General features: G+C 44.6%; 1 protein-coding gene across 6 annotated transcripts in view; it reads right to left on the bottom strand.

Moving 5' to 3' along the window:
- The window catches only part of LOC147436096 (calcium-transporting ATPase 8, plasma membrane-type-like), a 245,024-nt gene that overhangs the window by 195,017 nt on the left and 24,446 nt on the right, over positions 1–25,561 (bottom strand). For 4 of the 6 annotated variants that reach the window (XR_015185155.1, XM_086488995.1, XM_086488992.1 and 1 more), the window contains exons 2-7: positions 18,696–18,780; positions 18,492–18,594; positions 15,847–16,139; positions 6,080–6,169; positions 5,676–5,745; positions 5,487–5,557 (exon numbers count right to left, since the gene is read on the bottom strand). Coding sequence is in view for 5 of the 6 variants with exons in the window: in XM_086488995.1 (XP_086345121.1) it covers positions 5,487–5,557; positions 5,676–5,745; positions 6,080–6,169; positions 15,847–16,139; positions 18,492–18,594; positions 18,696–18,719 (651 nt within the window). In the remaining variant the exon portion in view is untranslated. Of the gene's footprint in view, positions 1–5,486; positions 5,558–5,675; positions 5,758–6,079; positions 6,170–15,846; positions 16,140–18,491; positions 18,595–18,695; positions 18,781–19,294; positions 19,345–25,561 lie in introns of those variants that run through there. The other 2 variants (XM_086488994.1, XM_086488997.1) reach the window with 2 other exon arrangements.

Consider the following 25,561-nt stretch of genomic DNA (forward strand, 5'->3'; position numbering starts at 1 on the left):
CTTATTGGGAGTCTCCCCTTGTCTTTGATGTAGCCCTCTCTAGTAGTGGTGGTGGTATCCCTATGGGCAGTTTTAGTAACTAATGCATAGTTACACGGAACAATTCGAGGAACGGGGACGGGGGCCGGAAGGGTAAACCTAAAATATGCTATGGGGGGGGCTGTTTTTGACTATTGAGAGCTTGAGGCTTGAGGGAGAGGGTTTGGATTATCTAGGAGAGGATGGAAAGGATACCCACCTTTGCCCCCAAAATCATTGCCCAAATGTCCTTTTTTCCTTTAAAAAAGGACTAGATTTTTCAAATTCTAACAATTTGTCATTCCGATCCAGTTCTGCGTTCTGCTTGGCGTTCCGCCCATTCCGACTGCCGTTCCTGTTTTGCCTGGGGACGGAACGGCCTTTTGTTCCCGTTTCCGTTTCGAGGGAGTCTGAGGCTTGGGAACGCGTTCCGGATACAGGAGGGCCCCGTTCCGTCCGTTCCCTGTTATACTGAACTAATGGAAGGATCTTTTTCTCAGAAAGAAAAAAAAAAGATATCTTTCAGCAAGTGTCACTCTACAACATGCTTCGGCTAGATTCGAAGTTACACCCTTATGGTCATTCAATCTCTATACCGCGGTGCAGGGTCAAGTGGCTAAGGATCACTACAGTAAGGATTGTCCCAAATATCGCACATCCATGTCTTTGAGCCCAACCCAGAGCCAAACTGAATTCACCTTTCGCAAGATCAATCTAATAGCAATTAGCACCATCCCTCAGCCGCCACCTTCTGCCCATGTGGTTGGGCCTCAAGACAAGCTGCAGTTGGTAGAGGAGCCCACCGGTGTCCTCCCTCGGTCCTAGAGGACAACCCTCGGTCATAGCATTCCACAAGCCATCCCCTAGTGCCAAGAGAGGATATTCATCTCTACTCTCCAATATTGATGGGGCTTTCTTAGAAGCAGTTGTTGACCTACAACATATCAAGGGAGCAAAGAAGACACTGATCCAAAGAGAAAAACCTACAACCGAAACTATCTTGAAGAATACTTTTCAGCAAGTATCACTCTACGATATGATCCGGCTAGATACAGGTTTTCAAAGTGACACCCTTGCCCATAGAAGGTCCAAGTGGCGGACACCTCCTAATGCAACCATCAGAGTCCTATATGATATCCTACGCCGCTACTCCCCTCACTGATTATAGCAGCCCTAGTCTCACCATGTCCATCTTGGGATGGCGATTTTCAAGAGTGATAGTGGATGGTGGATCCAGCATCGACCTGATGCTTGAGTTCACTATATTGGCATTAGGTTTGCAACCTACCCGACCTACTCCCTCCACAGTTATGTTGGCCAACCAGAAGACAATCTACCCATTGGGCATAGTGAACAAGGTGCCTCTGCAGGTACAAGCCTTCACCTTTAGCTTAGATTTTATTGTGATTCGTCTTCCCCAAATTGAGGGAGGATATCCTTTGCTCATCGGTAGACCATGGCTGCGGCACACTAAAGCGCTACCTGATTGAGGCAATGACGCCATGTGGCTCCCCAATGAAACCCATTCCCCTTGAAGGAGGGATGGATCCGGTGGTGCAACATAGTTCTTTATCAATGGAGTCCAACCCGGAGCTGGTACAACCGACGCCGTATGACGGGCCAAAAGAAGACCTGCTAGAGTGATTGGAAGCTACTTCGTCTATGCCTTGTTATGGGGTCTCTATTCAATCTTTGCCTGAGAATTAGCCATCTTCTGATCTCCTTACAGTAGCTGGCCATGGTGTGCCGCCTAGCAAGGGAACAAGTGTTGAGGTCATCGAGACTGATGACTCACATGCTGCTACAACACGAGCCTTTGGGCTTAGTGAGCCTATCAACCAAAGAGGAGGAAAAAATCGCACGAGTTCGCCCAACCCTCAACCTCCTCTGTGTCTGACTATCCGACCAAGTCAAAGCTCACCTCTGTTTCTGATGAACTACACTTCAACGAGCTTCCCCAGGAATGGCTACAAGAAGCATATACAGATTTCTATATTGATCAAACACCAGCTCTAGCTCATGATGTCTCTATGCTACAAAAAGAGGCAACCTCTCCACCTACAAAACATCTTCAGCAGTACCCTCTCCAGGCCCAGTTAAAGAAATCGACTTGGGCAACTCTGACAACCCCCAACCCGTTCTTTCAGATGCATGGTTGTGGGATCACCCGGTGCTGCTACACCAGGTTTTCGCAGCAACCGAGAAGATGTTGAGTGGATGTCCTATGTCTCAGAAGATAAGATTATCCTCTTCCAAATCGACAGAGGAGTCATACACTGATGATTTTGAAAGCGATTGCTTTGTAAAACTTCTGGTCATTCCCCCCAAATCCTCCTGTCTGGAATTTGCATGAGAGGGTTTTTGCAAGGGCCACAGAGGACTTGATCTTTGAAATCCTGGAGCAAGTCACCTTAATCTTCATCCACCAGATGTCTTTGAATTTTTTTAAGCAATCTACAAGGGTTTAGAACCAGCTAAGTTAGTCAAATATCTTATGTCTAAACTGATGACCCCTACCTCTCTACCCTCGCCCTACCCATCCATCTCACCTTCTCGCCCCTACCCACACCCCATCGCCCCTACCCATCCCATCTCACCTTCTCGCCCCTACCCACCCCCTCTCATCCCTACCCACCCCCCACCCCTTAACTCCCTCGCCCCTACCCACATCCCCTCACCCCAACATGATCTAATGGAGCTCCATAGCTGTGTAAACCTCCAAAATCTGTAAAAATCCATTCTTAAATCAGCCAAAAACTGCTTTAGGTACCCTAAATGGATGCCCTTGCTTTCAGCATGATGACATGTTGGGCACATAAATCTCCTCCTGCCATGTGTCCCACTTTCCACTTGGATGTACTCTCTAATCTTGGGCACATGAATTTTTTATTATTTTTCATGTCCAAGAAAATTAATGTCCTCTAAGCAATTCATTTTACACATAACCTTACAACTGACTTTGTCGACATTTAGAGGTTGTCCAAACACCATAAACTGGCACACACACCTCGGATTTCAATGTTGTTGTGATCAAACACAAGCTACACTTGTGGCCAACTTGCCCTAGCCCATTTCACACTAGCCATGCATTCTCCTAGGACCTCCAGGCCTTGTCACACTTGCCCATATCAACAGCTTCAAGGGAAAACAAAGAAAATAAAATATAATAAAGATAAAACAAAACAAAAAAGAATAACTACACACCAAGATACAGCTCCCGGTGAAATACCCCCCTCAATCCATATGAAATTTTTTTGTGAATGATAATTGAAACAACAATCCCTGATGCTCACATAATTAACAACAAATGTCTTTGAGTGAACAACAATTCTGTGCGCTCACATGAGTCGTAAATTGAGGTCAAACCATTACATGCTTTCCAAAGTGACACTGTACATTGTACCTATTTTTGTTGCAAGATAGAAGCAACTTCTTATTCTCAACAATGTCAAGCAATACTGACTTCTATGGCATTGACATTGATTGAGCATGAGAAGTACACACTTTTTCCCTTTTGTAGATATTGGTATAACTTACAAGTGGGAAACCTCAAAGCAAGGAAAACCCACGAAAAAGAAGAGATGCAAAAAGTGGAGTACCATGGCTAGAAACATTCAAAGTAAATCCTATAGGCATCAAGAGTAATGTCCCCAGCATCATAGGCAAAATGCAGCACTTGACCAAGCGACAATTTGAAATAGGGAAACAGGTCAACATCAGTGCCTTGAAACATTAAGAATGCCAAGTGTTGTATTAATGCGATGATTCGAGTTTGTTCATGTTTTTCAACAGTAGCTTCATTGTTGTAGGATACTTTAGAATGAGCTCGCAAGCTTCACACCGTACTAGCTTGGGAATTGCCTCTAGTGTAATAGTGGTTACCCCCAGCTTGAATGCATCGCCTTTGAGATCCAGATCCCCCGACAAGACAAAAGGTTGTGCTGCTGTATCTAAGCGGGCTTGGTTTTTAGAATCAGCATTGTTCGAAACGATACGCAGAGTCTGGTGTTTAGTGAGCTCAGGTGTGGGATCTGTAGAAAAGTGCTCGTTGGGACACAGGCTAGACAAGCTGGGTGCAATGACCACATTAGTATCAAGACACTATGGTTCAAGAGATACAAATGAAACTTGAAGAGACGGAAGGTTGGCAGTACTTGGGACAAGTGGATTTTGAGGTTCTTAACTCATGTGCATCGAGACACTATGGTTCATCAAATACAAAAGAGGTTTAACAGATACAAAAAACACTCCAAGAGATGTAAGGTTGGTTGTACTTGGGATAACTGGACTTTGAGGCTCTGAGGCTCTTGAATAGAAAGGTTCCTAGGACTTGAGGGAAAATGTGTAGTGCTCTGTGCTCACTAGTGTTGATGTCTCTTTGTGGCACGGAATCTCACTCAAACCACCGTAGCCACACACACCCCTAGACAGTACCAAGAGACTAAGACCAGCCAATAGCAATAGAATCGAGCCACCAGAAAATAAGTACAACTAAAGTAAACAGTTAAAATAACCCATGACTCAGTATGCATATGATGCAAGTGTAACATGTCTAGTTGGCAGCACCGTCATTTCCAGACAAAGAACCAAAACAGATACAACGGGGTGTCTAGGATCAACGAGACGTTTAGTGAACTGTGTAAGTACCTGACGCTAGACTCAAGACTGTAGATGACAAGACTCTAGACCCAAGGCAATGACGTGCGCAGTGAAGATACCCTATGATGTGTTATCCTGGCTAATGCATACAAGAGAAAGGGAAGAATTAGACTCAGTGGGTGGTAGGCCAAGTAGGCTCAAGGCTGCACATCCAGGCAGACCATCCAATAGACTAAGCATCGTGGCCTGGCTTCAACGTAAGCTTCAAGCAAGGTGGCTTCTTTCTTAATTTCTCTTAGCCCTAAAACAACCACAAATGTTAGTCTCCTTATATGACGGTTCCATTTCTCTATGATAAAATGCCAAGCTAAAATTACCAACAAATAGCAGGTGCTTTAAGGTTACTCTCCATCCAACGCCCCCCAGGGCTTCTTTTTGGCCCCTACCTCCTAGGATGAAAAATATCCCATTTAAAATGCAACAAAGGAAACATTGAAAACTTAATGTAAGAAATGTATTCAACAAGCTCATTAATCAGTCACAAGAAAGCAACACATATATGCAAGTTCTGAAAAACACTTCATCTGGTATGCAATTAACATTTCTGAAAACTTAAAATAATAAACGCATTCAACAAGCTCATTAATCAATCACAAGAAAGCAATACAATTATGCAAGTTCTGAAAACATTTAATCTGGTATGCAATTATTATTTGAAACAAGGTCTTACAAATCAATTAATCTAGCAAATTAACAACATTTACAAAAGAAAATGGTAACCTACTTTAACTACAAAATCAGAATGACAGTAAATTTTTTATGTTGACATGAAACACGTAAATGAGGTGATGCAGACATGTAATCCGTACATTGATCATAATTTTCTGGTTTTCAGCAGTCAAAGCTCGAAACTGCATAGATTGCCTGTAGTTACTTGTTGCTGCATGCATAGGAATACAATTGCTTAGCATAAAAAGTTACTTACAGAAGATAAAAATATGTTTTTACCAGACTTTAATCTGTGAAATGCATACACAAAGTCTATAAATAAGACTTACAGGATACAAGTAAAACGAGTATAATAGCAAAGCCTACACCACCTCCATCATACCAGCCTGCTTTTGGATCCTGCCATTAGATCTATACAACAATCATGTGCTGCTATTATTTGTTACCCTTCTTGTCTGCAGATGTATTCTTGAAAACAAGTTTATTAAACAATATATCAACAACAAAAACATTTGATAAGCCAATCATGTCCTACAGAATAACAATCTGATCTTCAGGAAGCCACAATTACGGTTTTACTGTATTAACTGAAGTGATGGTCCTTTCTTTTAAAAGTCGATCACTTACAATACATGCTGATAGTACAGAAAGAGATAACTCCATGAAGAAACAAATGCTTTTGTGTTTTTTCAAGTAGTCAATAAGTATCCCTAGTGCCTAAAGCTGTATTTACCTCTGTGGTAAGTCCAACTGTCAATGAGACGGTTGCACAGCCGATTAGAATAATCAGAGTGGGATCCTGGAGTGCTTCGTAAATGTATTTCTGCAATAGAATGAACACCATAAGGCAGAAAAATTTCCCCTTTTCAACTCAAAAAAAATCCATGTACCAACAATAACAGCTAAAAGCATCAGTTCCCTTCAGCTGAGCACATGTCTAATCTGCTAAATGACACACAGTTTAAACAGACCTCATTTATATCTTCAATAAGCATTGATGGGATAAGTCTAATATATTCCCAAATCTCTCACTCCCCGTCTTACAACTCCTGAATTACTAACATAAAAGCGAAGTAATATAGGCCTTGTAACATTGTATACCTACTCAATTTTACACATATCAGAAAAACATACTCTCAGCATCCTCTTTTTCCATCTTATGGACTTGTTAAGATTCGTGCAATTTGGGATAGCCATAAGACTCTGATTTCTTGAACCAATTGATGGAGCGGTTAACGTTTTGCACCCTTTAGGGCAAGGTGCGGATCAGGCTAACAGCATCTAGAATAGAGGTTCAAGAATTCTGTATAGTATTGGTGGATGCCATAAAGCCAATATAGGCTCACCCGTGAGCCTGGGAGCCTGCAGCCAACAGGCGAGCCTGTATCACAAGGGCTGGCATCCCATACCACCAAGCCCACACTGGGGTGTGCGGATAGAGCTGCCAAGGGTCTAGAGTCCCTGGTGTGGTGATCAATCCAGATGGCTCACAAATGAGCCCACAGTCCTATTTATAGGATTTCTTAACCACCCCAACCATAGGGCCATGTTCATTGTTCACACTTGGCCTGACATAGCTCAAGCACCCAACATGATGTCTGGGGATGTGACAAGATGCTTTCTACAAAGCAGGTTGCTTTTTGAGTGCTTTCCGAGAAAGTAGATGCTTTCCCGTAAAGGAGTCTATGTCTACATCACATCTATGCATGAGATTGCATGCATGGACGCCTGGGGTGTGTTTATGTAAGCATAATTTTCAGCTCATAAGTTTTTAAAGAGTTTTGAACAGGTTCAAACCATTTTTTAAGTTGGCAGGCCGCCCACTTAATAAGTGGGCAGCCAGCTCTAATATTTGAAGCCAAAACTAGGCACCCCCTCTTCTGGCTATTAACCTTTCTCCCTTCCCTTTCTTGGCATGGACTGAAACGGGACGTGCACCACGTGTCAATTGAAAGAACAGTCTGAGACAGACATTTAGCACTTCGAAAGAGAGAATCCATACAAGACACAGAGTGGCGGAGTTCCACTCCCAGATTGCAATGGCCCTTAACGATGGTGCCCCTTTCGATATTTCTTATATTGCTTCGACAGGGTACAACTATGTGGCTCTAAAGTGCTTCTCCACGCGGTAGAGTCCTAGAGAGAGAGCCCACAGGACGTATTTAAAGGCACTTGGCCCATCCAAAAGCAGTAAATCCTAAAAGCTGGGGATCCGAAATCAAGCACCTAGTGGGTTGTCCGTACACTGCTGCCACGTCCTCACCCATCAACGCAAAGGATCTTTTAATCCTAACCCACCTTGTCTATTAGGCCACTCAACAGGTTTCAATAAGTTAGGTAGAGCTTCTTCTTCTTCTAATAGGGTTTAGGCCCCTCGGCCGGATCTATTGCATTGGTTGGAGCTTGGTGGTGCTAAGTCACTAAATTGTCACAATGTGTGTGCACGCACGCACGCATGTGAAGCCACCCTTCCTATATGTCTAGGATGCCCCATACATCTCTCTCTCGCCCAATGAGAGGAAAAGAGAACCAAGGTGCCTCTGAGGCCGGGATAAAAGCAGTAAATAGAACTGCACATAAGCCATCATGATGCATTGGACGATAACCAGGTTGATAATTTCCAATAACTGAGATTTAAATGCAATTTGGAGTACCAGTCGAGTTTCTGCGCCGCGGATGCATTCCAGCCGATCGGATATTCCAGGTGGCATAATATGGCCTGAGGAGGAACAATCTACCTTGGCCATAGAAACTTGTGCCAACCAAATTCATTTAGAGGTAGCAACTTGGATTTACGAAAATTAACATGTAGTCCAGCTGCCAAACCAAACAAATGCAAAGCGAGTGCAGAGCATACATAATCTGTTGTAGATCCTCCTTCTCATTCCTGAGCTTGAAAAGAAAGTCATCAGCATAGGCTTGTCCTATAATTTGTTTCACAAAGGCAAACGGCCAAATAACGTGAGGGCGGCCTCAAGATGCAACAGCAAGGGGTGCGAAGGCAATAGCAAACCACTAAGAGGACACCCTTGTCTGAATAAACGACCTAGAGCCCAAGCACTAAGAGGACACCCTTGTCTGAATAAACGACCTAGAGCCCAAGCACTTGTGAAAGAACCTCCCAGCAAACCTGCAGAAGTGCTCTGAGCATACAAGAGAAAGACCACCTGTGGCCCAAAACCTAGCCTCTGCATTGTATCTGCAATATAATCCTAGAACACAGTATCAGAGGCCTTTTCAATGTCAACTTGCATGACCAATAATACATCTTGCTGAGTGTATTTTGCATATTCCATGCCAATGATGACATTTGCCAAATTGTCAGTAATATGCCCACAAGGTATGAAACCATATTGGGATTGATGAAGTCCTTGATGCAAATAATCTTTAATATGTTTGACTATCATTCTAGCCATCAATTTGTAAACCACCGGCATAAGAGTGATGGGCCGCTAGTTAGAAAACTCATCATAAAAAGCATGCTTTGGCAATAGCTTGAGCAACCCTTGCTTCCAAGAAAGGGGGACATCTTGCTTCTCCCAAGCCGTATTCATCATCACCAACAATGGTTGCTTAAAATAGTCCCAAAAGGACGGGAAGGATTCAATAGTAAGCCCATCCCAACCAAGAGATTTCCATCTACCCAAGTCCCACAAACTTGCATGCAATGCTGCCTCAATGAACGCAACTTCCAAATTTTGTGCTTGTTGTACAGAAATGATAGGAGCAACATGCGACAAAAAAAGATTGCGTGTCTGTCTCGCTTCTCAAGTAAGAGGGAGTGGGGCTTCGAAGATCTTTCCAAAGTGAGCAACCAAAGCCTCTGCCAACTCCTGTGGGGAAGATGCCCATTCCCCGAAGGGAAGTTTGACTCTTTTGATGCCCTGAGATTGACGAGAATGATGCAAATGATTAAAGAACTGTTTAGAGACACAACCTTTATCATCGAAAGCCTGTTGCCTTGCACGAATCTTCCATTTAGCCAATTTCCTCTCATCATTATGCCGTAAAGTAGTGCAAGCTGAGATCAATGCATTAAGTTCAGCCTCCATAGGCAAGAAGGAATTAGCCATATGCATCAATCGATGATAGGTATCCCTTGCCTACTAAACATTGCGCCGTAGCTGAGACATAGTGTTTGCCATAGTCACAACACATTGGACACGCATAACAAAGTGGAACCACGCATCATCCATATCTATATGTATATTGGAGATCAAAGGTGGGATTATATCCACAATCATATTGCGGACAACTTCATGCGTCAGATATGCATTGTTGACGTGCAAAAGCAGTTTCTTGGGCAAAGAGGCAACATCTGAAGACGGGCCAAAATGTAAAGTCAAACATATGGGAGCATGATCCAAAAGGCATAAAGTACAGTGAATCCTCAAATCACACACAAAGGCATCATATTGATGCCTATGAAAGAGATACCAACGATCAAGGCGAGCATGGTAAGAGGATCGAACATTGTGTTGGAAAGTGAATTCTGGATCTCCATCATCCAAAAGCGGCCACAAGTCCAATGCATTACAAGAACGCATCATGTGATCCCATGCCTGCATTCCATACGCAACATGTGTGACTCGCCAGTAGTATTGTCTGCAAGGTTTGGCGCATTGTTGAAATCTCCACAAAGAAATGCATTAGAGCGCCAACAATATAAGCAGATATCACTCCATAATCTTGCGTGATCAAGAGAGGTGTTGAAAGCATATACCCTTCCAAATTCAAAGAATTCCCCATTAACAATACATTGAACCACTATCCATCATCCATTTGGGTCACTGTAGGAAACAGTTGGTTGTAACTCATGCCAAACAAGCATAAGCACTCCAGAGTAATTGGTGGTGCCTGCATAAGCTATTTAAAATTCCGCAAAAGAAGATGTGTGACCGGTGAAATGATGTTGATTATTCTCTTGAAGAACTACCACATCTGCCTTAAATGTAGGTACATAGTGCCAAGTCTTTTTGGGAACGATCCAAGCATCCCTCGCTGTGTCCTTGTCTTTGCAACTTCCTATCTCTTTTTCTTTTCTTTTGAAACTATGGGATGAGTTTTATAGACATCGGTACCTGTTTCCCTTTCCCCTTATCCACAAGGGAGGGTGCTGCTGAAGTCGAAGCACCATTATGTCTAAGTTCCGAGGACGACTTCGAGAAAGGAGAAGGTTGTGGGAGGCGGCAAGGCCAAAGGAGGAAGCTGTAGGTGCGGCACCGGACATTCCGATTGCATGTGACCAAACTGACCACACCGAAAACATGAGTTGGCAAATTTGCCCCATTTCAGCTTAAAGAGGCGTTTCCCTACCAACGAGTTGGCTTAAAGAGGCGTTTCCCTACCAATGAGTCACCTAAATTTACATGCTCATGTAGGGACATTTGTATCCCACAAGATGCAGACTCTATTAGTATTTGCATCCAACCTGGGAGGGCAAACCACTTTTCACAATTGGCCAGCCAGCAGCGCAAGAAAGTAACGCCATGTACGAGAAAAATCCACCACTGCCACCCGTATTGGGCATTTATGTCGAAACTCTAAAATCCTTAGTAAGAGCCCATGGCATTACATGCGTCATTTGCGTGTTGAAAACAATGGTGACACACTATCTACCAACAAAACCTCATAAAATCCTCGGGCTCCAAAATAAACTCCTCAAACGTCGCGACGCTAAAACAAAGTCCACCCATTGCCTCACATCCTATGCCGTAGGCATTTTGCCAGGAAAGAAAAGTATGACTGCATTTAGCGCGTATTGGGCGACAGGATCCATCACATATTGAACAAGAATGAGGACTTCTTTCTCAGGTTCCACACCCTCCCATGCCCTAGAGGCATCTTCAAAATCTTCGTGTAAGCATTCCTTGACGAGGGACATCACATCAGCCGATGAAGAGTCCATCGCTATGCCTCTTTTGTAGATGCAAGGTTACCCGTCATGAAACTTAAGCACGCTAATTACTAAACTTTCAACTTTAACACCAACAAACAAAACTTCTGAGAATATTGATTTCTGAAGCTTTCTGGCAGTTGTATACACACTCAGTACAAACTTCCAGTTATTCTTCTTAGACACTTGTACACGCTTTTTTGTAAATTTTTTGTACACACATACGCACAATCTTTCACACACACTAACACACCACACTACACACAGTTGATTCAAATTACAAGCGGAAAACCTCAAAGCAAGGAAAACCCACCAAGCAGAAGAGGAGCAGCATGAGGCTCCAAGGGCTAGAAATAGTCGAAATAAATCATATAGGCATCAAGAGTGATGTCCCCAGCATCATAGGCAAAATGCAACACCTAACCTAGAGAAAATTTGAAGTAGGGAAACGGGTCAACAGAAATGCCTTGAAACATCAAGGAGTTGCAATGTTGCCAAATGGTCCACAGAACCCAAAATCTGACCCAGCCAAAGAAGACTGCAAACTGAGACTCTGGAGACCGAAGCTCCCCAAAAAGCCTAAATTGACTATGAAAAGTCGCGGAGGGAAAACGCAATCGAAGAGCAGCCGACACCTGCCGAATGAAGCACCGGGAGCAGCAACAACCCCATAATAAGTGTGGCACACTCTCCTCAGCATCGTAACATTTGAGACAATGAGAAGGCGCAATATGCTAAGCACGCAACAAGATGCCAACAGGTAAAACTCCCACCAAGCAACACCACAAAAAAATACGTTCCTTCAAAGGTAGAAGATTCTGCCAGATACCAGCCAAGGTTCACTTCCACCACAAGACCACAGCTGATTACCTTGCCGCAGAATCCATGCATCACATTGCAACAAACTATAAACATTGGCAGTAGAAATGCAGTCCAGCCTCAAGTCAGCAAGCTTCCAATCAGAAAAACGTGAGTCCACATTCAAAGGAGGAATAACAGAAAAATCAGCAAGCATCCTTTGAATCTCTCGCCAGAGAGAAGAGCAATGGTGCCCCAAGCAAAAGTGGGAAGCCGCATCCAGAAATGAAAGAACCTATCCAGTATCATCCACCACCTGATGCACCTGGCATATTCCTTTTAGCGAAAGGAAAGAGGCCTGGCGAGGAGACCACTGAGACAAAGTCGAGGAGAAAGCCTTACTCCAATGCAAACTCTCCAATCAAAGGGAATTGCCAAGAAGGTGTTGGCGACCATGCCATTGCATATGCAAGGTGACAACCTTCCACTTCCAATCCACAATGAGAGAGGAAGTAAGGGGGCATCTTGGAATGTGTCCTTGAAGCTGCCCAAAAATAACCTCCCATTATGTCAGCTGCCAATGACCAAATGATGGCGTAACAATATACTCACACATGTGTGACACCATAAGTGTCCAGGGTTGCTGCTGTTGCACCAAGATTGGTAACAACATAGCTTTCCGAGCCAGAACATGGGTGCACAAATCCAAAATATTCAACCAGCCAAGGCGCTTGGGAGAACACAACTTGTCCACAGACAAAAGTCGAAGACCTTTTTTATGAAATGAAGTACGCCAGAAGTGCACCAAAAAAGCATAGTTACCAGGAACGGGAACGTGGAACAAAATGCCATTCCCTGTTACGGGTACTCACGTTTGAAACACGGAACGGGGATTCGGAACGGGAATTTGGAATGGGAACAGGGAACGCAGACCTGAAAATGGCCATTCCCTGTTACTATGCAAAAAAGTACACATAAGGGATTGCAAGCACAACCACAAGCGCGCACACAAAAAAAAATTTGTAAATCGATTTGATTAATTTACTAGTGGAAACCTCAAAGCGAGGAAAACCCACTGAAAGGGTCATATACAAGGGGAAGAACACAGAACTACTCAGCCGTAAAGAGTAGCTAGAAACATTTATAGGAAAGCTGGTGTATCTCTACGGTTTGATATCACCAACTTCCAAAGCAAACTGTAGTGATTGCCTAAGAGAAAGCTTGAAGAGTGGGAATGGGTCTGCATGAGTACGATGGAGCATGTAAGCATTACGCTGACGCCACAAGGTCCAATAAGCCCAGTATCTTACTCACATAAAGAAGACCGCAAAACAATGTAGTGTTGGTGAGAAAATGCCCAAAACCTTTTGTGAAAGACAACCCCAAGAAAACGGAGCCGCATACAGGGCCGATACGCGACGAAGGAAGTCTCTAGTAATACGGCAGTCCCACAACAAGTGGCAAATATCCTCTTCTGCAGTCGACTCTCTCCCTCGTCCCCCTACTTACCTCTCGCCCCCCCCACCCACCCCTCGCCCTTCCCCACCCCTCCCAACTCGCCCCTACCTACCCCCTCTCTTGCCCTCGCCCGTACCCGCCCCCTACCTACCTAGGCCTCGCCCCTACCCTTTCCCCCCTCGCCCCTACCTACCTAGGCCTCTCCCTACCACCCCCTACCTAGCCCTCGCCCCTATCCACCCCCTACCTACCCCTCGCCCTCAGTGTTGAGAAGAAAGTGTTGCAAGGATATCTGCAAGCATGGACCAGGTCATTTTCCTCTTACTATGGTTATCAAAGATAAAGATGTGTTGGACCCAAACCGAGCATATCTCTTTGTAGTGGAGCCTCATTCTGTTGTGCCGATTGGGATTCTTGGACTATGCAATCATACTGGGTTCCTGCCTATTCAAAGGCTTAAGGCGTAAAATTTTTACTCCACTTTTGAGGTATGTAAGGTCATGGGCCTAGCACCTGCTTCAGGAAAGATGTACGGATGCAGTACCTAGTGGTTTTCTTTCACAGTTTTTTCAGTATTCCTCTCCCCGAGACGGTGAGCGGTCTTGTGGCGGGCAACCTGTAGCAGGCTACAATGTCACTTTCACAGGACACACAGTTAGTACAGTTGGTCTAGATTGGTTCACACTGGACGGACTCTCTGGGCTGGGCAGTGACACGTGGCAGCAAAGATACGGACTGGTCTAGTAGACATCGTGGCCAGGTCACCACCATTCAGTTTGGAGATAGATTAGATGGTTGATATTTATGAGCCGTTGGTGGCTCTTTATGGTGGTACATGTGAGTAGTAGTTGTTGGGTCAGGATCATCATCTTCTAGCTCTATGGTCCAGCGTCGTCTAGAGGAGTGAGTCCATACACACAGCACTGCTTCACCATCCCTGCACATCTGAGCCTCAAAACCCCATTGTACATGTGAGTCCTAGGCTGGAGTTGAGTATCCTGCCACGCCAGAGTCTGTATCAGTTCTTTGAGATAGTCAAGTCATATGTTGTGGTCTGTTGTTGTGTCTCTGTGAGCTCAGTTGTTGTCGATTGGTTCCTTTGTTTTCAGTCTGTTTTGAGTGAGATTGTCACGCACATTGCACAGAGGAGCACCCACTGTAGAGAGCACGACACACTACCGCGCTACACAAACCCAAGTAAAGAAGATGGTAGCATCCATAGAAGAGTAAGATAGCACACAAGATAGTACTAACGGTCACACACAAACACTTGCACACTCCCATGTGCACAGAATGTGTAGTGGTAGGCAAGATGGTTCACGATGAAGTAGACAAACAGTTTGCCAAGCAGGTTCCTTCATACACACCTCCCAGAACACACAAGACGCACTCACCAACACCACACTCAAGAGTTCACAGTCAGGTCAAAATCACTGGCACATGTATAAATACTCCATGCGAAGCACATGCCACAATGAAGCTAGAGAATAGTATTCACCCCTTGACCACAGTCTAAATGTACTTGTCTAGTCAAGAGGACCTGAGACCAGAAGAAAGATCTTAGGTGATGTGACCCAGATTAAGGATCGCTCTTCAACCTATTATATTGACAACTTTAAGGCATATCTCCTCCGTTTGTTAGTAGTCTCATAAGCAGCAAGATCATTATCACCCTTTTAGCAGGCCTTAACAGAAATATTGCACCTAGGGTTAGTGTATACATAGCTAAGCTTCGTTGTAGTAGTTACCTGTAGCAAAAATAATCATAACATGGAGTAACCCCAATGGAGTTTTGGTTGTTGCTGAATTCCCTTTTTTCACAATCTATTAGCAGGTCTTGCTAGCATTGTATCAAAGCCCAAATTAGCCCAAAACAATGCATGGCAACAGTCCCCTAGAAATTTTTGCAACCGATAGAGATCCTTTTGTTTCTTTAAAGGATTAAATATGGACCATCAGCTGAGTTACTTCTGTTTTGAGATAAACGGTTATTGCAAGATCTGCATAATCCTTGAGAACAGTAGAAGTGAAATAGAGAGATATTATAGACAACAAATAGAACCCAGTACGCAATCACATTCAAGAAAAAGGAGTATGAAACTTAAGAAATGCAGAAATAGAAGGGTAATTGTGAAGTAGTAAATTATAGTCAATTTACAATTAATCAGTGACAATTGGCATGGTTCACTTCTGATGGTTATTGATCAATCAATTTCTGAGAAACAACATTACAGATTTGCATATACACAAGAAAAGCAGAAAAAATGCCTCTTAAGTTTAATTGCCAGACAAATAAAATCCTAGAGTAGTTCCTCTAAAAAGATGTCATTAGGTCAGGCTAAGCATACCCAAAATGGTTTGACTTTACTGACGGGATAAGTATTTTCTCCAAAATCGCGAGCTCGAGCCACCAAGTCTTCAAGGGAGCCATCAATCCCTTTCTTTGGATCCACTTTCAAGATATCTGCCACGCCTCGTACTCCTCCATACTTTGCTAGATTTTCACAGTCATTTTCAAACCTTGCAATTTCCTCTACTGTTAAACCAAAGCTCCTTCCAGGAGGAATAACAACATTATGATGTACAACCGGAGGTTCGATCTTCGTATGATGCTTTGCCTCGTGATTTGAAGGCACCGTTCCTACAAAGCTCAAGGCATTAGCACAAACTTTTATACTAGAAAATGTTGGAGATTCTGCATTGCACACATGCTATAAAACAATGTATGACAGTTACCATGTATACACCATAATGAATTCCATGAAAAGCGTAATCTCGCCCACAAAGAAAAGTACCAAGTCAAAGTTTCATGGTAGTCATCCACATACAATGTGACCATCAGTTCCATAATGCATAGTATTGACTAGAAATTACCACATCCCCATTAAAGTCATTAGTGCCCATGGTGGGTGTAGAACTATGTATGTTGCAACAAATGCATCTTTAGCCTGCCACCTTTCTCTCCTACACGCTCAACTTCTTCCAAGTTCCACCCCTATAGGCTTAACTCTCTCCTCTATTTTTTCGCAAACAAGATCCTTCTACTAGGTAGAATGGAAGAGAAATAAAAAAATCAAGCAATCTCAACCAGACATCATTGGGTATCCTTGCACTGATGTCGATGGATTTGAGTAGACCTTTGCATTAATGGTGAATTCTCATAGCCCATTAGGCAAATTATCTTAACTAATGGAAGGAACTTTTCTTTGAGGAAAAAAGGGGAAAAAAAAGCGGCAACGTCTACAACTACAAAAACATCTTCACTTGCCCTCTCCAGACCCAGTAAAAGAAGTCAACCTGGTAATCTCTGACAACCCCCAACCCATTCTTTTGGCTGCATGGTTGTGGGATCACTCAGTGCTGCTAGACGAGGTACATTTATCAAATTGGGAAATAGAAGATCCATATTCACATAACTTCTTGAAGATCCATATTCACATAGCTTCTTTTCTATTGAAGTGGACCCAGCCTGCTCTTCTCTATGCATTCCATTCATACGAAAAACCAATAAAAATTTTCAGGTTTGAATAATCTTTAAAAGCTCTAACTCTATGACAGAGTGAACACAATAGATGTTTTCATCAATCAAGAAGGTAATTGTATCATGGTTAAGTGGTTGGTGGTGCCGAGCTTTGGATGTGGCCAAACGAAGACTCTTGCTATTGCCGGGAGATTTCTGTCGGCCAATTAGAGTCTTGTTGCTGGTGTAGCTACACTTGTATCACAGGATGGTTCTGTGCTAGCCAATCGGAGTCTTGTGGCTGGTTTAGCTGCACTAGTATCACAGGATGGTTCTCTGTTGGTGGATTGCAGGCTCCCAGTAGCAACTTTGGGTTGCTTCAGTGTGTCACAAGATGGATGTGGGCATGTGTTTCCAGATTTTTCAACAAATGAGATTGTTGTAAATTACCCCCATACAAACCTAGCCATCCCTCTTCTAGCAAATACCCATTCCCCTCACCCCCTATCTAGCCCCTACCCACCCCCACCCCCCTACTCGCCCCTACTCGCCCCTACCCCCTCCCCCTTACCCACCTAGCACTCCCCTCCCAACCTGCAGCCTCGACCCTACCTACCCTCTTCTTGCCCTATCCTACTCGAGTCTCACTCAGTATGTTGTGCACAAAATTGATCTCCAGGTTGCAATTTATGGTTGCCGTTTTGGTTGACATGATTTGAAGAGTATTCTAGGAATGCAGTTCCTTTCAGTTATCTTGGTCTATATAGCAGTTTTCCAATGTTTCTCTCATTGAGACAGTTAGTGGTCTGGTGGCGGGCAACCTGTAGCACGGCTATAGTGTCACTCAGTTCTATATGATGCCATCTAGGATTGCAATCTTCAGATACCAAAGCTAAGTAAACATTAGAGAGGGTAAAATTTAAATAGCTAAGGAAAAAACACTTTCCACACAAACACTTGCGGAAATTAACCAGCGGTACATAGCTAAGTAAAAAGGACCTTTACGCAAACACCCAAAATTAAGAAGATGGGCCAGGATGGAAGATTCAGAAAGAGTACACAGTAATGCTACATTGACTTCTAGTCCAGTCTGCTCACAATAATTTCCACATGCAGTTTGTGAAAGTAATGTCTACTTCAATTAAGTCCGGAACCATTCACATTTTTCTCTGACAAACATATCATCATCAAGGAAACGGATGTTGGAATGATAAGTGAATTAAACACGTCTAGCTGTAAATCATGATACTTGGTAAATAGCAGATACATGAGTAACTCCGTGCTTACATAAAGCATTCTTCAGGCATCCTTAAAGAAGTCTCTCTGATTTTTCAAAAAGAATCAAAACTACATTGCACTTGATCTTAGCATAGTTAAGTGCCCTCATAAATCTTCATCCATTACTAAACTTAAATGTGTGATGTCTTGATGAGAATATAAATATAATGGCAAAATTTGGAAGAACTGCAGATGTCGGCAGATACAAAAGTCAGCGTTAAAGTCAAGAGTTCCAAACTTTGCATTGAGTGTTACCAGGAGGTAATGCATCCCCAGGGTGACCTTCATGTTGTTGAGCAACCTCTTTATCTGATGCTGCAGCCCTATTTATAACCTCTGCCCGATTCCTTAAGGAGTCCTACAGGAAAAATAAAACATCAATCTTTCCAACAGATCCATCTACAAATATGCTCTCAATCTAGTTGCAGAAGCAGACTTCGTTCTTCTGAAGGTTCTCACCGCAGAATCATGGTCAAAAAGCATTTTGTCTGCAGCTGTTACAAGCCTCTATTCCGTTCATACAACCAAACACTAAGATGGTTTTCTGCAATAACAACAGAATGAAACAATGTTACCGCAACTGACTTTATTGATCAATAATTCTAGCAGACAAAAAGGATTGTTTGATAGAGAACAAGCACAGATCTCTCTCTTGCAAGAAGTAAACCGATAGCTTTGTACAATAGATGAGGTTCTGTGCCCTTAACCTTTGTACTTATGGCTTCTCTGGGCTCAAATACAGTTAACAAGTGTCTAAAATCTTTGTACTCATGGCTTCTCTGAGCTCAAACATAGTTAACAAGTCTTTTAAAATCTTAATGAAGAGAATGCGCTGCTTTTGCATCATATATAGTTTGCACAAAAATCATAAAAGATGATAGAAAATGTGCTCCTTCCATGAGTCCATCCTAGTTCTGCAAGATATGCTCTGGGCCATTGATGCCCGTTACTAAAAAAACCAACACTATCACGTCCCTTGCAATGTTCTGTATAAAGTTTACTGAGCATGTGACAGAAACCTCTATTTTTGACCCTGTACCACAAAGCTCGTGGCTTACCGTAAGGCTCGTTCACAGTGACATTGGCGAGCTTTGTAGAAGTATAAAGGCCAGTGCGGCTTCTTGTTCATTCTTCCTGGTCATGAAAGAAGATTAGAGCTGCATTGAAGCTATGGTGGATAGAGAAAATGGGTGGAGCTCAGTCAAAGTCCAGTTGCAAGCATCCTTGTCAATCAGCTCTGTGCAACATCAAAAGATCCAGTGGAGAATGGAGTCTCACATACAAGTATGTCAATTGGCAGAAATGGCAATCAAATAAACATGCTGTCTATGCAAGGCGAGGCAGATAGGCCTATGGTGAGTCCTTTTGGGGCATGGATTAGGACCCGGGTTGCAGTCATGCTTGTGTATATCACAACCTCTAGTTATGGCCTGGCATCTTCCTGCTTTAGCCTTAATGTCCAGGCATTGATCATCAATCTCCGGTTATCATTCCCAAATATGAAGATCGCTGATTTTTGTGGCAAGCTTCAAATAACAGGAGCCAAGCCATCTAAGTAGCCTTCACAGCCATTAAAGCAGCCAATTTTTTACATAGCATGCTTGTCAAAAGGACTTACGATAACCCACCTTAACAATCCAGCCGTCACCCTGCTTCACCTACATGAAACAAGAAAAACCCCTTTTTCCAAACCCTTTGCATCAATCCATTGGAATGAGTACATGATGGTTGTGTTGTCAAGGTTTACAATGTCAACAGTTTAACACTGGCCTTGCATGAAAAACGAATACATGGAAGTAAACAACTCAACCTGCATGCTAGAGCCATTGAGGTGAGTTCTATTGGCATACCTGGCATTTGCATGATACACTTGACGATGACGCTCTTTGAAGCTGTCAATTGCTGTGCATGTGGGTGTAGCCTGCTACAGTGTCACTTTCACTTTCACACGACAGTAGTTTACAGTTGGGCTTTGGTCAGTTGGTCTTTGGTCTGGTCAGTTCACACTTGGGCAGAGACACGTGGCAGGGTGGTCTAGTGGACATCATGGCCAGGTCACCACCGCCACCCAGTGGGGATAGACTTAGATGATGTTCTTTATGAGCCGTTGGTGGCTCTTGATGATTGTACATATGAGTAGTCGTTTTGGGGCCAGTGGGATTATCTTGTACAGTCGTCGAGAGTGGGTCTTTACACAGAGCACGTCTGCACCACCCCGGCACATCTGAGCCTCGACACCCCCATTGTACCTGAGAGTCCTAGGCTGGAGCTTAGTGTGCTGCCACGCCAGAGTCTTTATCAATCTTTGAGATAGTCGAGTCATATGTTCTGGTTTGTTGTTGTGTCTTTGCGAGCTCTGTTGACGTCTATTGTTTCCTTTCTGTTCAGTCTGTTTGAGGGAGATTCAGTCTGTTTGAGTGAGATTGTCACGCACATTGCACTGAGGACCACCCACTGTAGAGAGCACGACACGTTATCCGCGCTACAGGTACTCTCATTTTGGCGATCACAGTGGGACCTCAAAGGAAGTCTCACTCTTGTGGGGATAAAATCATGAAGCTAATCGGTTGTTACCGAGCTCTGCACACTTGCTTACACTGTGTAGATAGTCTCCAAGTCTGGTCCTCCCTCGCCCTGGTCCAAGTCCTAGTCCTCGTCCCTTTTCCTTGGTCTTTGGCCCTGGTCTAGTCCTCGCCCTGGTCCAGCCCTCCTCGTCCTGCCAGCTAGGTGGTCTAGTCACTGGTCCTGGACCAGGTGGTCTAGCCACTATCCTCACTTGTTCTGTGTTAGACCTGTGCTTTTCACTGTTCACTGCATGACACATACAAGGCGGTCAGTTGAGCGTCAAAGCGCACTACTGAGACCTCTGAAGCACTATAACAGAAGACGCCCGGTGGTATCTAGTAGAAGTCCATTAACCTCATCAACCTTACCTCCACATACGCCATCCCCCATTCCTTCATCCGGTTCCACATCTTCCAGATCACCTTCTCCAGTAAAGCTCTCTCCTATTCTGCTACAACAAGGGGCCATGGAGGCGTTGGCTAGCGTGTTGGCCAAGGTAAACATCAAGTTCCCAACCTTCAAAGGACTCTCCTCGGAAGATGCGGACGACCATGCACGGAGGTTCGTATCTCTCTGTAGAGGATGTGGTCTTAACAGGGAAGATGCTTATCTGGTCATCCACCTTGGACGGCTTAGCAGACAAATGGTACAGCCAATTTGCAGAGAATCATTTTGCAACTTGGGCAGACTTAAGACAACAGTTCTGTGCAGCTTTCAGGCCGGGTGACTACCAAGAGAAAGTGTTGGATGAGTTGGCCAACATGGTGCTCCAGCCAAAGGAGACCTTTGCGGAGCTTATGACCAAAACCAAGTCTCTGGTTGCCAAGCTTCCCCAGCAACCCGGTGAATTCATGGTTAAGAAGTGGGTGGAGAAGGTGCTTCCAAAAACCTCTCAGCAAAAACTCCGGGAGAGCCTCCGACCTGACGCCACTCTGGAGGAATTCATCGCAACTGCTACTAGAATAGAGGGGGCTAGGAAGCTGTTCAACAACTCTCCTCACATAGATACTCCCTCTGTGTTCTCCGAAGGAAGTCCTGCTGATCCTTTGACTTCCTTGTGCAAGGAACTCGAAGCCCTCAAACTACAACGCGCCCTCCAGGAAGAGAAATCAATCTCTCTGAGACAAGAGAAACCATCACACCTGGAGGCTTTCGATCAAATCAAGAGAGAACTAGAAGAGCTTCGGTCTTAGCAGGAGACCAAAGCTATGGTATGGTGCAACTCTTGTCGCTCTCCAGGACATCCTCCACAGGACTGTCCCCTTCGGGCTTATTGCCACTTTTGCGAAAAATCTGGGCACGAAGATAAGGATTGTTACTATATCATCGGATTGCGGCAAATACAACAAAATCTAGGTCCTTCTCTCCAACAAGGGCTAGCACCTGCATCCAACATGGTCTCACCCTACGGCCATCAAAACCCATTGCCTCCTCTGCTGACAACACCCCCTATGCAGCAAGGTATGCACAACAACTTTGCACCCCACAGCTTTTATCATGCCAGTACTCCCTCAGTTCCCCAAAGTTTCTACACCTCAGCCTCCAGCACCATGCAACAACAAGAGCAGCGACCGCCTCGTCCCCCGTTTCGTCCGTCTAATCGGCCAATCCTATGCTACAGATGCGGTGAATATGGGCATTACCAAAGTAAGTGTCCTTTACCTGAAGGGTCTCCTCCTTGCAGACATTGTCCGGAGTCTAAGGACCACTACAGTAAAGATTGTCCCAAACAAAGGGCATCCTCAACTTCAGGCCCAAATCAAAATCAACAAGAGTTTACATTCCCGAAAATCAATCTGATCACAGTGAACACCACCCCTCAGCCAGCACCTACTACACATACAGTTCAGCCACAACAAGCAGCAGAGCCTACTGGGGTGCTCACTCGAGCACAAAGAGCAGCCCTGGGTTTAAGTTTGCCAACGGGACCATCCGGTCCAGCACTTCAGCAACCTGTTCAAAATGTCGCACCCGTAAGTGGTGCAAAGAATAGCCCAATCTCTATGCTTTCGGACATTGATGGAGCCTTCCTGGCAGCAGTAGCTGACTTGCAACAGGTCAAAGTTTCCGAGGAGGCCCAGGTTGTAGAAGCTAGGCCCACAGCGGAAACAATCTTGAAGAACACCTTTCAGCAAGTGTCTCTTTATGAGATGCTCCGGCTAGATGCAACCCTTACAAGTGACACCCTCTCGATAATTCAGTCTTTGTTACAGGGCCTAGTGGCGGGCACCTACCTGTGCAAAGCCCCTGGAGTCCTACATGATTTCATATCCAGTTGCTCCCCTCACCGTCTATAAAAGTGTACATCTTACTGTATCTATTCTTGGGCAGTCATTCTCAGGCGTCATAGCGGATGGTGGATCTGGAATCAATCTAATGCCTGAATTTACCATGTCAGCCTTAGGTCTGCAGCCTACTCGCCCTGCTCCTTTTACTGTTACATTGGCAGACTAAAGGACAGTCTATCCTGTGGGCATAGTAGAGAAGGTGCCTTTGAAGGTACAAGACTTCACATTTAGCTTGGATTTTGTGGTCGTCAGTCTTCCTCAGGTGGAGGGAGGATTTCCTTTGCTGATTGGTAGACCATGGTTGCGGCATACTAAGGCACTTCATGATTGGGGAAACGACGCCATGTGGATACACACTCCCGGCTCCCAAATGCAACCAATCCAGCTTGAAGGAGAGATGGATCCAACGGCTCAGCACAGCTCATTGTCAGTACAGTCCAACCCCGACCCTGAGCAGCCCATCCCACCTGACGGGTCTGACGAGGACCTGCTACAGTGATTGGAAGCTACCACTTCGATGCCATGCTACATGGTCTCTACTCAAAACTTACCTGTGCCGCCAGTAACACTCTCTTCAAAATCCTCAGGAGGACACAGATGTCCAAAGTCCTACGGCAGACAGTACAACAGTCGAAGAAGTAAGTGTGTCAACCCCAAATTCTCATGCTTCGAATGACCCGCCGATGGAAGCCCTCGGTCTTGGGGAACCTATAACACATCACCGAAGGGGGAAGAAATCTCCTCTGCATGCACTCGCCAAAGATTTCCCCCTTCCCGGAGCATCTCCCAAGTCGGACCCCCTTCAAAAGCACTCTGTCATGTCGTCTGCATCTGAAGATTTACCCTTCGAGGAGCTCCCACAAGAATGGTTACAAGAAGAGTATGCAGAGTTTCCAATCGATCAAACACCTGCACATGATGTCTTGAAGCTCCAAGAGGCAGCTCACCTCTCATCTTCAGAAGCACCCTCTCCAGCTACACCCCCAGACCCGGTCAGAGAAGTCAACCTGGGAGATCCTGACAACCCTCAGCACGTACTGTTAGCAGCTTGGTTATGGGAGCATCCCGCATTACTCAATCAGGTAGTCTCTTTCATACACTCTTTTAAAGATGTTTTTGCTTGGTCCTACAAGGATTTAGAGGGGATTCCACCAGAATTGGGTGTCCACACTATACCTCTAATTGAAGGGGCTAAGCCTGTAAGAGGCCGAGCTTACAAGCTCAACCCGAAGTATGCTGAGGCGGTCAAGGAAGAGTTAGAAAAAATGCAAGAGTCAGGGATCATAGTACCTGTGGAGCACTCTGAGTGGTTATCACCCATGGTGATAGCGCCTAAGAAGCAATCCAACAAAATCTGTGTGTGCGTCGATTACCATGCTCTGAATAAGGTAACTATCCCAGATGGTTTCCCAACACCTTTCACTGAGCGTGTGCTAGCAGATGTAGCAGGGCATGTATTGTACAGTATCATGGATGGGTTTAGTGGATACAATCAGTTGGGTATCCATCCAGGTAATCAGCTGAAAACGGCCTTTGTGACTTCCTGGGGTATTTTTATATACACTCGAATGTCTTTTGGGTTGAAAAATGCCCCACCTTCTTTCAATAGGGCGGTATATCTCATCTTTTGTCCTCTGCTTACGGATCATCTTCACATCTTCATGGACGATTTTTCAACTTTCTCAGGTACTCAATGTTCAACCCCAGTGGAAAACCTAGAGGAACATCTCGATCAGCTCTCTGATGTCTTCCTCAGGTGCAGAGAGGCACGCCTAAAGCTAAATCCTAACAAAAGTCATTTTTTGGTTACTGAAGGCACACTTCTAGGCCATGTGGTGTCTGCTAAAGGTTTAGTGCCTGACCCAGACAAGATTGTGGCAATCTTAAAGTTACCACCTCCCATCAACCCAAAAGGGGTACAGAGCTTTGTAGGCCACACAGGGTATCATCGCAGGTTTACATGAATGTATGCATAGGTGGCTCAACCCCTGACCCGCCTAACCAGTGCTGCTGTTCCCTTTCAATGGTCATAGGCAGAGGCTGAAGCTTTTGCTTACCTTAAAAAACGACTCACTGAAGCGCTCATCTTAGTAGCTCCCGATTGGTCTCTCACCTTTCATGTGCATACAGATGCCAGTCAACTGGCTGTGGGTGCCGTGCTGGCTCAACCTAGTAAGGAGTATAACCTGGATCGCCCTGTTCACTATGCAAGTCGCCTACTCACCAAGGCAGAGTGCAACTATAGCACCACAGAAAGGGAAGGTTTAGCTATTGTGTATGCTCTGCAAAAATTTCGGCACAACTTATTAGGGGTCCACTTCACAGTTATTACTGATCACCATGCCCTACGATATCTGCTCAACAAGCCGCAAGTTGTTGCAGGTAGGGTTTGGCGATGGCTACTCTTATTTCAAGAGTTCGACTTCGAAGTGGTACTCAGGCCCAGCAAACATCATGTCCTTGCCGACCACC

This window comes from Adiantum capillus-veneris, chromosome 18 (assembly GCF_014529385.1).
Source record: "Adiantum capillus-veneris isolate H3 chromosome 18, ASM1452938v2, whole genome shotgun sequence".
NCBI lineage: Eukaryota > Viridiplantae > Streptophyta > Polypodiopsida > Polypodiales > Pteridaceae > Adiantum > Adiantum capillus-veneris.